Here is a 14,803-nt window from a genome sequence, read left to right on the forward strand (position 1 = left end):
TTCTTTCTATACTGTTGCTACATTTTGAATTACTACAGCTTTATGATAAGTATATATTATTTTTAAGTATTTTATGTCTTTATTTCTAATTTTCCTTGGCCAATATAAAAAAGTCTTCAAGATGAGCGTCAGCAACGTTTTTAGTCCCCCAGAAAACTAAGATTTTGATTCAAATATATTTAAATACATGACTTGGAAGAATTGTTACCTTTACATTGTTTTATTATCCAAAACCTACTGTTTCTCCATTGTATTAAATTTATTGACTTGTTTACTTAATTTGTTTTAGTCTTATTCTCTTCTCTTACTAAGGGTAATAATTTTCCAAGTAATTCTCTTGGGACTTCTAGGCATTGAGTAACATTATCTATAAATAATAATTTATCTCTTGTCCAGTATTTACTACATTGGCCAGTTTCCATTATTAAGTAACAATAGAAAGAATAAACTTGATCTTGACTTTTCCAGTGGAAGGTAAGGCCTTTAAACTAGAAGGAAGCTAATATGACAGTGATTTAAGGTAAAAGTAGCAGCATTGAGGACCTGTATATAGCACCTTCCACAGAGTCTCTCTTTATCATGTAAGTCTTCATTAAAAAAAATTTTTAAGAGAGGGGAAGGGGTGGAGGGAAGACAGAGGGAGCAGGAGAGAGAGTCCAGGGTGAAGCTCAGTGTGGAGCTTGACACGGGGCTCATGGTCAGATTCAGTCTCCTGACCCTGAGTTCATGACCTGAGCTGATAGGAGTTGACTTTTAACTGACTGAGCCACCCAGCTATACACATTATTACGAGGCCTGGACTAAACTCCAGAACCAGGTGTATGAGCAGAAATGGTGGGCACTCCCACTTTAAGCATCAAATCACAAGCAGTTCTCTATATAACTAAGTGGTATGTTTAGAGTTTAGAATTTTTATTTTGTCATAGATTTCTACCTTGCAGAATTAGTGCCTTCATGGGATACCTGGGTGGTTCAGTGTTGAGCCTATGACTCGGGTCATGATCAATGGGGTCCTGTGATCAAGTCCCATATTGGGCTTCCCGCAGGAAATGTGCTTCTGCCTATGTCTCTGCCTCTCTCTCTGTGTTCCTCACGAAGAAATGAAGAAAATCTTAAAGAAAAGAAAAGAAGAAGGGCCTTCTTGGATACATTACCTTTGAATTTGAAATGTATGGTATTTCTGGATTTGAGTAATTATTGGTCCTTTTGGTAAGAGGAAGAAGGGAATAGTGACATGTGGTTGGAACTAAACACAGAAGAATTCCAGTGTTTGGCATTAATGGAATTTGTTTTATTATCCCAGTCTGGTTACAACAAGCAGTTTGCAAAGATCCTATTTTATACAACTAGGAGGAAACTATGTTTATTATGATATAGAATTTAGAATGATTAATAGTCACACCTGTATCACTAAATATTTGTATCCCTGATTGTCATGCAGATTCACCCCATTCTTTATATAACATTTTTATATTCAGTAGCACTGCTCATTTGGTTGATTTAGTTGTGAATAGTTTTTTTAACATTTGGGGAAAAAGAAAATTGTGAGCAACCCTCTAAGTAAAGTAGAAAAGAATAATAGGTTTATTTGGGCTTACAGTTTTACTTTTAAAATGATTTACCAGGGCAGCCCTGGTGGCTTAGCGGTTTGGCGCCACCTTCAGTCCAGGGTGTGATCCTGGAGACCCAAGATCGAATCCCACTTCGGGCTCCCTGCGTGGGGCCTGCTTCTCCCTCTGCCTGTGTCTCTGCCCCCCCCCCCATGAAGAAATAAATAAAATATTAAAAATAAAATAAAATGATCTACCACAGTCACACTCTGTAAATTTCATAAGTCAGATATTTTACATAGTCAAATTTTATTGATCGTTATGTAATTCTATTGGCACGGTTCACCCTTTTGCCATAGTTCTGCCATTGCTTTCCTGGTTTCAGTTTGTTGATTTGTTACTTGCCCTGTCGGTCTTTGTGTTAACTTCTATACTGTGAATTATAAATGTGAAAACTAGTAAATTGTTATGCCTGTGATTCAGGATGAAAAGTATACTGAGCACAAAATTTTGATCAGTTGTGTATCATCCAAATGATATTCCTTGGGAAATAGTGTCCTCTAACAAGATAAATTGATACGAACGGATGTATTATTTGCTGAATTGCCAGATACCTAATATTACTCTAGGTTTGTTTTTTTTTTTTTTTATCAAAAATACTCTGTTTAAAAAAAAAAAAATGGGGACCCTGGGTGGCTCAATGGTTGAGCACCTGCCTTCAGCCCAGGGTGTGATCCACGAGTCCTGGGATCAAGTCTCACATCAGGCTCCTACATGAAGCCTGCTTCTCCCTCTGCCTGTCTCTCTCTCTGTCTGTCTGTCTGTCTCTCTCTCTCTCTCTGTCTCTGTCTCATGAATAGAGAAAATCTTTAAAAAATAAAAAAATGTTTCAGTTCTCCATTCCTCAAACTCTGATCCAGTGCAAAGTTGTGAAGATTTTGAAGGGAGAATTGTTCTTGTATGACAATGAGGTCTTCAGGACTACTAGCAACCAGAGAAAGGGAAGGGGAAGTGAAAGGTGTTGAGAGAAACAGAGGAGACAAAGGTCAGCAAGGATACAGGAAACTAAAGATGAAGATGTCAATGACTAGATTATAAAAGGTAAACAACTGGCAAGAATTTACTTTTTACTTTGGTGATTTGGGTAGTAGATACTCAGTACATGCTATTGCATGAACAATGGTATGACCATCCAGCAGTCACTTAACTAGCAACCTCTTCAGCCTCATCTCTCACTGCCTCAACTCTCTCACAACCTCAACTACCCTCATCTCTCTCACTGCTTTCATCCTGTAAATCATCTGCAGTTACTCTACATCTGAATCATGTTATAAATCTCTCCTTTCAATTTCCAGTACCACTGCCCTGCTTCAAGACCTTACCATTTTTGTTTCCTGAATGGTCTTCTCTCTCTTAACAGTTTAGACTCCATGAAACCATCAGATTATTGGTCTAAAAGACAGATGTAATATGTCATTCTCTAGTTTAAAAAACTCAAAATGAGAGGCACCTGGGTGGCTCAGTCGGTTAAGTGTCCTACTCTTGGGCTCAGGTCACAATCTTAGGGGTTTTAAGAGCCTGCTTAAGATTCTCTCTCCCTCTGCTCCTCCCCCTTCTTAATAGATAAATAATTAAAATTTTTGGAAATAAAAATACAAAATGACTTCTCATTAGGGTCAAAAGTCCAAACTCTTTAGTGTGACAGCTTTTTATGATCAGGCCTCATTCTGTCTCACCTGGTATATCTCTATTCCCCTCCTTATGCTGACCCTCCGTAGATCAGTGCTCCTCCGTGTTTTTGTCCAAGCTGTTTCTTTCTCTGTATCCTGGGTTGAAGCCTGTAATATCCAAAGAGAATATACCTTTTATTTCTGAAATTATCTTCACTCTGTTCCTCTTAAGCCCCAGCAGAATGAATGGTTCCTGTCTCTGCTTCCATTATGCTTTCTGTATAACTCCTATTAAACTTGTTTTCACCTTGTATTGTAAATTCTCTTTGACAATAATAGATTGACTCCTTAAGGATGGTAGTTTCCCATCCTTTATTTCACAGAATGCCTAGCTTATAACCCTTGCTATGTGCATCATCTCATTTAATCTTCTCTACAGCCTTATGAGGTTGGTGCTACTAGGGCAATGTCTTCATTTTATAAATAAGTAAACTGAGTTAAAAAGGCCTCACAGCTGGTACACAGCAAAACTCGAACCCCAACTTGGATCCACCTAACTCATAAAGTCCATAATCTTAACTATTTTGCTGTATCCCCCCACCCCAAAACATCTGTGTATCCTTGGTGCCTACTATCCCTTGGTACAGTAGGCACTCTGTAAGTGCTTATTGACTGAATGAATAATAAAAACTCCAGTTCACACAGGACTTTGAGGCACTGTGATTTCCATTGAAAGGGAGAGTGAAAGATATCAGTGCACCATTCATAAAAATAAAATGTTTAAAAGAATCATCAAAATACATACACAAAACAATTCAATATGTTGTTGACTGGGTCTCCGAAATTTTCAACTTGGGGGAAAAGCTTCATTTTCTAAACATGCTGGCTTTTGTAATGCAGGACACCACATAGTACTGCACAACTATAAAACGTCTTGAATTTATTTCTGGGAGACTGCTGCCCCCTTACTTCTGTCTTTATTATAAATGCTCTCACAAGTCAGATAATCTAATTGAACTTTTACTGGCATAATACCTTGTAGAGCTACCCAAATAATGCATGTAAACTCTTTGAGATGGAGTACAGTAGATATAGGATAACTGAGGTCAACTAAGTTTGTTGCAAAAAAACTGTGTTTTTAATATATCATAAATTGAAAAATATTTTATATGCCACATGCTATTAGTGCTTGTACAGCATCAATTGTATTTTTTTCTTGGGTTGTCTTAAGTGCCAAATGGTAAAGCAGAACATAACATTTAACCCTTAAAAATCTTGAGAGTGAACATTAGTAAGAAATAGCTTTAATTAATCTTTTATCATCTGATTTTCCTTATAGATTTAGTAAAATGTAATATAGATTCGATTTTTTTAACTTTTCTTTTCTATTATTTCTCTAGTGTTGTTAATAACAGTACTTGTAGTCGAAGGGATTGCTGTGGCCCAAAAGACCCAAGGTAAAGTACTTCCAGTGATAACTTACCGCATATTCAGGACAGTGGGATGCCTTATTGGAAAGGATTGCAGCTTTTGAATACTATTTCCATAATCCCTCTGGGGTGTTGCAGTGACCTAAGGCTTTCTGTCAACCTATCAGCCTCAATTTTACTGGGTTCCACTGCAGTTAACTGGAGTAAATTGTCAACATAAAGTCTTGCCCTGATAAATTCTTTAAATTGGCATCACTAGTAGCTCCTAGCACACTATGGATTATGTCCAAAAATTAAATGAGATTCGTGCTTTATCATTCAGCAAAAATAAAAATCCCTTTTTTCAATGTAGACAAATGAAATATTTCCATCAGTATCTTATTCAGAGCCCCGTGGACCTGTTCTGATTGTCCTTGTTTATGAGAGAAGATAAACTAGTTTGCTTTTTGAACGAGATTTTCATGTCAGAGCTTAGTACATTTCCCGATTCACTTTTTATTTTCATCTGAGTTCTACATACAAATGACAAAAATCAAAGCATTCTAAAAAGTTAATTATGAAAAAGCAGTTTTCCACCCCCCGTGACTCCCTTCCCCATGGAGGTAACCAGAATTTTAGCTGAATCTTTTGGTATTTCCCTTCCTATTTCTAAATAATATGTTATACTGTTCCTTCTTAATTGTTTCGGCTTTACTGTATTAGAGAATGATTTCCCACCATGGAAGATGAGCATTTAGCCCTTTCCTGCACCCACTTCCCATCCCTGACTACTATATATTGGTACTTTCCCTCTATACCACCTGTTTCAGTATAGTTCTGTCATAATTCTGATCACATCTGTATTCAGAATTTACATTAAGTCACTCATAGAGCTTTTACCACATGAAAATTTTGTCTTTCAGTTTATGAAATTTTTATTTCCTTTTTTCTTTGCTTAATTTTTTAAATTCCCCTTTCTCTATTTCTGTTCCTATCTTTAAGAAACTTTTATTTGGGTATGGGGTATTTTATTAGTTTTTTTTTCTATTTTCCAACTGTCTTTTACTGTTTTATTCTCAGTCTTTATTGAGACTTCCCCAATTTTACCAAGAATTGGAAAACTTTTTCTGTAAAGGGCCAGACAGTAAATATTTAAGATTTTTGCAGGCCTTACAGTTTCAGGAGCAACTACTCACTTTTGCTGTTGTGGTATGAAACCAGCTGTGGACCGTGGGCACATGAATGGACATGGATGTGTTCCATTGTAAACTTTATATTTACAGTAACAGGCCACAGGCCAGATTTGGCCCAGGGCTGCAATTGTAAACTTTCTACTAATTTTTCATTTCTTCTATTTTTAGAAAATTTTTATTTTCTGAATATTCTTAAAGTATCCTTGTTCTTTTTTTTTTTTTCCCTTGTTCTTATTTTATAGATATACTCTCATTTTCTCTAAGGAGATTAAATGACAGTTTTGTTTAGGTTGTTTTTTGTTTGTTTTGTGTGTGTGTGTGATTTTTTTTTTTTTACATCATCTTTGTTTCCTCAGATTTGCTTTCTTCTTGTTTTTATTCATTGTTCATATTAGAAGCTTTCCTCAAATATCTGGTGACCCTTGAATTCTACTCTTATTTATGAGAGGAGCACTAAAATCTGATGATTAGCTGTCTCCAAGTGTAGAAGGGATTTGTTTACTATGGCTTACACTGGTGAGTGACCCACAGTGGGGAATCCCTGAACCTACAGTGGTGGGTCTTTTTCTTTGGAGTGTTTAGAGTCCCCAGAGAGGAAGCTTTCCATATTCTGCTTAGAGGTTCTGCATCTCACCGAGAGCCTTGAAAGAAGTTGGGTGGGGGAAGAAGCCAGAAATGCCATTCACTGGTCTCCTTGTTTGCGGGTTGGTACTGTCACCCTCAGCTGTGCCTGGTGTCTCCTAGTCTAGTAGCCCTGCTTTATCTTCTTCTGCAGAGGAATAATCTCATTTTCTAGTAGGATGACAGAACAGCGGGTACCTAGATTTGTAGAGTAGGAGAGGGTATTAGAAATCAGATTGATTCTAAATAGACTTTTAGCCAGGCCTCATGTTTTTAGGAAGCACAGTTTCACCACCACCTGTCATGCCTTATCCTGCTTGCAGGATAGTACACCAGGTACTACCAGTTTTTGTGATTGTACCTACCTCGTTGTGCCTCTCTAAGAGTTTGTTTATGCCCTTAAAAAACTTCCGGTACTGTTACCAAAGTTTAAGGAAAGAGAACTAAATGCATGTGTTCAATCTACAATCTTTAACTAAAATCTCTTTATAATATTTGGATCCTATTTGGTTTTTTTGTGTGAAACTAATTATAGAGGTACCACATCAGAGATAAACCCCTGGGATCCTTTTATTTTTATGTCATAACTGAATTTTATAGAGTTGCACCGATTTATCAGATTCTTCCACATGATTTTGCCCTTGTAAAATCTAAGCATTTTACTACCCCACTCTCCTACAGGGCAAACTTGTCCTCTGGCAGCAAGTTCTTCTCACCAGCACAGCATACAATTTTACCTTTCTCTCATTTCTGCTGTATTCAATTTGTTGTGCTAAACTTGGCAGTGGCTCTTGCAAAATTATATACACTATATGTGTAACATAGAGTGGGCAATTGTTTGGCTAAATTGTGGGGAAAAGAGCAGAATGCTATTCTCTTTTGCTATAATTTGTATTTTAATGCCATTTTTCCCTAAGATGGACAAAATATTGGAATCAAGCATATTCCTGCAACCCAGTGTGGCATTTGGGTTCGAACTAGCAATGGAGGTCATTTTGCTTCACCAAATTATCCTGACTCTTATCCGCCAAACAAGGAGTGTATCTACATTTTGGAAGGTATTTGACCATTTTCTTTTAATGGATGAATTTTAACTTTATTGTAAAACTAAGTACATTGGTAAGATGCCCAGTTTAAGCCAGTTTGAACAAAATGTAAGCATGTATTTGAATTAAACCCTAGTAATTATAAATATTTCTGAATATTGAACACATTAACAAAATAATAGTTGAAATTTTATAGGAATTTTGAATCCCCTAAAATATAATTCAGCTAAATATATCCGTATATATGAGAAACTTCTCTAGTAAGAACCTTTAAAAAAAAAAGAGAGAAACTCAAACTTATTAGCATCTCTTATGCTTTATGCAAATTTATGTCCAAAGTTACATTAGTTCTTGACATTTTTTGTTTTTCTATTCATTGTATCTCATGAACTGTTAGCTTTTCTACTCTAATTTTAATTAAGTACATTTAACTAATTTAATAAATAGCATATTCCAAAGGGGAAGATCACTATAGTTCTCCAAAGCAGCATTGTTATTAGTGATATATAGTGCAACATTAATTATGAGTTTTATATATAACAGTCCTCATTCTGATTGTCTTATGCGCAACAATAACAGCAGTTGTTTTGCTTTTCCCACTTGTGTAGGATGTTTATACTTTCCTTTGTTTGTGTTGCCCTGATTTGCTCTTATTTTCTAGCGGCACCACGTCAAAGAATAGAGTTGACCTTTGATGAACATTATTATATAGAACCATCATTTGAATGTCGGTTTGACCACTTGGAGGTTCGAGATGGGCCATTTGGTTTCTCTCCACTTATAGATCGTTACTGTGGTGTGAAAAGCCCTCCACTAATTAGATCAACAGGGAGATTCATGTGGATTAAGTTTAGTTCTGATGAAGAACTTGAAGGACTGGGATTTCGAGCAAAATATTCATTTATTCCAGGTAATGAAGTTGTTTTTTTCAGTGGGTCTCACTATGGTTTTAGAATCTTATGTCTAGAAAAAGAGAGAATTTAGTCAAGTTATACAAATCAAAATGTTAAAGAAATGAGCAGGGCCAAAAGGAAAATAAATAAAACCAAAAATTGGAAATAGAACTGTATCACTTGAGTTTTGAAGCATTTCATCGATGGTATCACATTTTTCTTAGATTTCTTTGTTTTATAATGTATATCAAGGCTAGAAACATCAAGATAAATATATTTTAAAAGATAATTCAGCAAATTATCTTTTCATAATCCTTAATAAAAAATTTTGTCAGGTTTTTCCATTGGAATGACAATTAACTACTCATTTGAATAAGTAATCTCAAAAAAAAAAAAGAATAAGTAATCTCTAGAAAATATTGAGCAATAGAAAAAATACTGCTCTGCATTTGGAGGCAAAAGATTTGGGTTTGAATCCTTTCCCTGCTCCCTGACAGCTGTGAGATTACTCAGCGCAGTAGAACCTGAGGGTTGCTATTGGTAAAATGGGAATGCCTGATGTATTATTTTCCTGAAGCTGCCTTAATTAGCTAACTACAAATTTAGCAGCTGAAAACAACACAAATTCTCTCAAAGTTTTTGAGGGCAGAAAACCCAGCAGGGCCACATTTTTTCTGGGAACTCTAAGGAAGGATCCATATTGCTCATGGCTTCTAGCCCAGCATTCCTGGATCTGTGGCCACATCACTCCCATCCCTGCCTCCATCTTCACATTGCTCTTTCTTCTCCAAATCCTGCCCTTCATACCATCTTGTGTTGTAATATTCACTCTTTTGTACCATATAAAGTAATACAGGTTCTGAGGATTAGGATTAGGGTCTTCATTCAGCCCCCTCTACCTATTTTACCCTACCCTGTGGTATGTGCAAACAGTTGGAGAACCGCAAAGCCTCTCTGGTATAAAACCATGCATATCCGTAACTCAGAAACACAAAGATACACAAGTTATTGCCGCTGTCTTCAAACAACTTAAAGACTAACGAGGTGAAAAAGTAACTCGGTATACCAATTATTTCATCTCTTTGCATATATTTGTTTTCATGTAAGAAGTTTGTTAATTTAAAAAATATATATCTAAATGAAAAGAAAATATCCATAATCTTACCATTCTACATATAAAAAACCACTGTTAACAGTTTGGTGTGTATCCCTTCAGATGTTTTTCTGTGTCTATTAGTTTTATGTAACTGACAGCATACATGTATATTACCTGCTGTTTGCCTAAACAAGATAATCAACATTTTTTTCTTGTCACTAAACGTGGGAATTTTTAGGTATTGTTTCAGTATTTATGTTGTCAATGCCAAAGGATAACATCTTCGGAAGTAAAGTTTATCTAATAGACTTTATTTTTTAGAACAGTTTTAGGTTTCCAATAAAACTAAGCAGAAAAAAAGAGAGTTACCACCATAGATCTCCAAACATAGCTGCCTTCCAGAATCAGCCTCCTGCTCCAGAGTGTGGTACATTTGTTAAAGTGAATGAACCTGCACTGACACATCATCACCCAAAGTCCCCATCCCCGTAGTTTACCTGAGGGTTCATTGTTGGTGTTGTGTGTTCTGTGTATTTGGGCAAACGTATGATGACATGTGTCCACTACAGTATCATACCAAGTATTTCCACTGCCCTAAAAATCCTCTGGACTCCACCTATTCATCTCTCCCCTAATTCTTGGCAAGCACTGATATTGCCGACTCTGTAGTTTTACTCTTTCCATGTTACATAGTTGGAATCATACAGTATGTAACCTTTTCAGACTGGCTTCTTTTACATAGTAATATATACTTAAGTTTCCTCTGTGTTTTTTCATGGTTTGAAACTCATTTCTTTAGTGTTGAATAATATTTCATTTTTGTATGTACAATAGTATATCCCTTCTATTGAAGGGTATCTTGGTTGCTTCCAAGTTTTAGCAATTACAAATAAACTTGCTATAATCATCTATATGCAGAATTTTTCTTGCCAGGTTTGTAACTAATTGGGATAAATACCAAGGAACACAATTGCTGAATCATAGAATAATTTGTTTTTAATTTTTGCTTAAGTGGATAGTGGTTGTATATGTACGTTATATTTTTTTATTACAATACAATTTTTTAATTACCAAATTATCAAAACAATGTGAAAGTTCAAATAGGACTTATATACACCAAATTGCCAGAATGAAAAAATTGCTAGTTTAAAATATTTCAGTATCTTTAAATAGCCTGCAAAACCTATTTCAATACACAGTTTATTGTATTTAACTTTCTGCTCAATTCTTGTTAAAACTGTTTTTAATTCCAGATACTTTCTGCATAGTTCTATTTAAAAAAAAGGGGGGGGGGATTTTTAGCTTAATTGAAAATACATCTCAGAGACTTCCTTTTTTAACCTAATAAACCAAATCCAACTTTGCTGAAAGGGGATAACAACATTTCAGTTCTTTTGTGGAGAAATGTCAAAGACAAGTTTAATTAAACGCAATGGAGGGCAGCCCCAGTGGCCCAGCGGTTTAGCACTGCCTTCAGCCCAGGGTGTGATCCTGGAGTCCTGGGATCGAGTCCCACATCAGGCTCCTGCATGGAGCCTGCTTCTCCCTCTGCCTCTCTCTCTCTCTCTCTCTCTGTGTCTCTCATGAATAAATAAATAAAATCTTTAAAAAATAAATAAACAGCAATGGAGTAAAAAGTCATAGGAGCTACCTGCCAAATGAATCAGAATTTCTTCATGTGTAGGCAATAATTCTAGGATGTTGTCACTCTTGCACTAAAATTTCCAAAATTATCCATTACTTCCAGGAAGTAGCAGTCCTTTAAGAGTCCTCTATCCTTAATAGATACCACCAATAACTTAGAGAATTTCATTTAAAATAGACTAATTTCTTGGGGTGCCTGGGCATCTCAGCCAAGTGTCCAACTCTTGATTTTGGCTCAGGTCATGATCTCAATCCTGAGATCGAACCCCACATTGGGCTGCATGCTCAGCATGGAGTCTGCTTAAGATTCTCTAACTCTCTGCCTCCTCCCTTGGGCATGTACACACTGTCTCTCACAAATAGGTAGATATATAAATAAAATCTTTAAAATACACTAATTTCTCAGTAGTAGTAGTCTTCTAGATTTACTGATCCCTAGACAAGTTTGTAAATATGACTTGAAATAACTAAACACAGTCATAATTAGCTAATTATGCATTACCTACTTATTTTGATATTTTTTTCTTTCAGTGGTAAAACTATGGAATCTTCACCCACATTATAAAGGCAATATGGTAGGGTAAGAAAAATTGCCTGGAGAATTGCAGTTCAGCCTTAGTTTTGCCATTATAAATATAGTCTAAGAAAATCATAATCTCTCATTCAGTTTCCTCATCTACAAAATGGGATATTACATAGTTTTCCTGGTATTGCTATCATTAGCATGATACTAAGCATGATGTATGTAGAGACTCTCAAGTACTATAAAATGGAAATGTAACGTAGTTTAGAAATCCTAAGTGTTTTATTATAATTTGTCTATATTTTAACTATAATCCATATAAAGTTGCTCTTATGATACATAAACTAATAGAAAAAGAGCTCCTTTTCTTCAAGTAAGACTTTTTATGTATTAAAAAGCCTGATTTTTAATACTTAAAAACAGTATTTAATTAAGAGCATTGTTTTTGATGTCTATAAGTAGTCTAAGCTGATTCATATATAAGATTTTTTAAAATCTTTTTGATACTAAAGTGTCATTATTTCAGTTAATTGATTTAGTTCATAAAAATCAAATCAATTTACTGAAATCCATTATTGTGATATGTGCTGTTGGTTCTTAATCTTCTATAAACTACTTCACAGAGCAGAGCATTCTGTATATCGCCTCATCATTTTTTCCCCTGCCATTTTGAAAACACTCCTCACTAGCTACTACCTTGTATGTGTGTAGTGAATTACAAACAACATAAAATTCACCATTTTAATCCTTTTTAAGTGTACAAGTACTTGTGAAGTACCTTTTTACAGTGTTGCACAATCATTACCACTATTCATTCCCAGAACTTTTTTGTTAACACAAGCTAAAACCTGTGTCCACTAAACACAAACTACCCATTCCCCCCTTTCCTGCAGCTTCTGGTACTGTCTATGAATTTGATCAACCTAGGAACCTCAGTAAATGGAATTGTACAATATTAATATTTGTCCTTAAGTGTCTGACTTTATTTCACTTAGTGTTATGTTTCAGGCTTTATCTATGTTGTACCATGTAACTGAATTTTCTTTGTTAGGCTGAATAGTATTTCATTGTGTTATGTATACTACATTTTCTTTATTCATCCATCAATTGCTATTGACAGAAGGCTACATGTATCCAGGTGGCATAAATAAGTTACTCATGATGGGATCAAAAGTATGAACATTACCATTTTAAAAAAAACATTGTTCCTGTAAACAAGAACCTATAAACTATTTTCATGCCCAGGAAAAAAAAAAGTGATGTGTAGTCTACAGCAATGAAATCTTTCTTTTGCTTTGCTGTTAAATGAAGCATTAGACATAACTTAAGACATGAACTCTTAACTATCTCAATGCCAATTACTTTCTTCTTTTTTCTATTACAGATCCAGACTTTACTTACCTAGGAGGTATTTTAAATCCCATCCCAGGTTTAGTATATCACCTCTTTTTCCTCATGGCATTTTGATCAATCTTATTTTCCTTTGAACATCATTCATCTATTCTTTCTAGATTGCCAGTTTGAGCTCTCGGGAGCTGATGGAATAGTGCGTTCTAGTCAGGTAGAACAAGAAGAAAAAACAAAACCTGGCCAAGCAGTTGATTGTATATGGACAATTAAAGCTACTCCAAAAGCCAAGGTATTATTATGTATTGAGTCACTTTAGAGAAGAACATAAGACAGTGATGAGCATAATGTATTATTTTAATAGTGTTATACAAACAGCTGTTACAACTTTTTAAAATTTTTATTTCAATCAGATTGGGCACCTAAGATCTCAGCATTGTTATAGTTAACTACAGTGTAGTTTCAGGAATAGCATACAAACGTGGAGACTCTTAAAATCTGTGTATTCCTGAATCGAGAGTGCAAGTATTGATCCATATCATCAATTCATAAAAAAACTTTATGAGAAGGAAAAATAGACTACAGGAGATTGAAGTGTCTTGTCAGAGTTCTCTAGGTTGGTCATGGCAGTGTCAAAACCAAAACTTAGAAATCTAAAACAAAACATTAATCTAGTGAGCCTTGGTTCTGTGTTCTTTCCACGCTGTCCTCTGCTAACGATGTAGAGCTTTTATTGGAAAGTACCACAGGGAAGGATGTTTTTAAATAACTCTGACAGATTGAGATTGGTTGCTAACTACTTTTGCTTTTTGCTTTTAATTTATACTTCTAGGAATATTCACAGTGAAAAATATATTTAATGTGGATATATGTGAAAAGAGAAAGTGAGGATAAGAGAACAAACCTTTAAAGAATTATGAAAATCAAATTTAGAGTTATGGTAATAGGATGGATTAGATAACATGAAAATCTGACTGTTACAAAACACCTGGAAACATTGGGTAAAAGATAACAGATACCCTTTTAAAAGCATAGGTAAGATTTTCTTTTAAAAAGAAGGTAATTCTTGGGACGCCTGTGTGGCTCAGAGGTTGGGCGTCTGCCTTCGGCCCAGGGTGTGATCCTGGAGTCCCGGGTTTGAATCCCACATCAGGCTCCCTGCATGGAGCCTACTTCACCCTCTGCTTGTGTCTCTGCCTCTCTCTCCCTGTGTCTCTCATGAATAAATAAATAAAATCTTAAAAAAAAAAAAAAAAAAGGTAATTCTTATGGGCTAGAAATGAAGAGAGAACTATAAACCAGAGCAATAAACTGAAAACTGAAATTGATGGTAAAAGTGCCTCTTGCCAATTTCATCTCCCCACTCCCACCCCCCACTACTTACCAACAGACCTGCCAGGAACTTGGTGTTAATATCCACAGTGAGATGGAAAAGGCTTGGGGCTCACATGACCTTTGTGAGATCCCTCATAGAAAACTGGAACCCTCAAAGGGAGATATAATTGCTGTGAAATGGTAGATTAGACGCATCTTCTACTAATACAGGTTAATAATGAAGAAGCTTATCTTTCTGGGCTCAGTCTAAGCCTCTGGTGTTTCCCCTAAAACTTTAATCTAGAGACCTGTTTTTATTAGAGTTTAGGATGTATGTAATTTACATGCCATGCCCAATCCAGGAAACACTTAATTTTTGTTTACAATTAACAAAATGGTCCTGGCCTCAAAAAAAATTTTTAGACACCTGGCAGAAATAAATACAAAATAACCACGGAGGCTGCAGGATTGCCATCAGTAAAACCCTGCTGAAGGTA

At 35.6% G+C, this 14,803-nt stretch overlaps 1 protein-coding gene across 2 annotated transcripts in view; it reads left to right on the forward strand.

Moving 5' to 3' along the window:
- The window catches only part of NETO2 (neuropilin and tolloid like 2), a 57,412-nt gene that overhangs the window by 7,170 nt on the left and 35,439 nt on the right, over positions 1–14,803 (forward strand). The window contains exons 2-6 of one of the 2 annotated variants that reach the window (XM_041767753.1): positions 4,621–4,677; positions 7,361–7,501; positions 8,151–8,399; positions 13,030–13,074; positions 13,157–13,284. In XM_041767753.1, coding sequence (XP_041623687.1) covers positions 4,621–4,677; positions 7,361–7,501; positions 8,151–8,399; positions 13,030–13,074; positions 13,157–13,284 — 620 coding nt within the window. The remainder of the gene's footprint in view (positions 1–4,620; positions 4,678–7,360; positions 7,502–8,150; positions 8,400–13,029; positions 13,075–13,156; positions 13,285–14,803) is intronic. The other variant, XM_041767754.1, reaches the window with a different exon arrangement.

Source organism: Vulpes lagopus, chromosome 8 (genome assembly GCF_018345385.1).
Source record: "Vulpes lagopus strain Blue_001 chromosome 8, ASM1834538v1, whole genome shotgun sequence".
NCBI classification, from domain to species: domain Eukaryota; kingdom Metazoa; phylum Chordata; class Mammalia; order Carnivora; family Canidae; genus Vulpes; species Vulpes lagopus.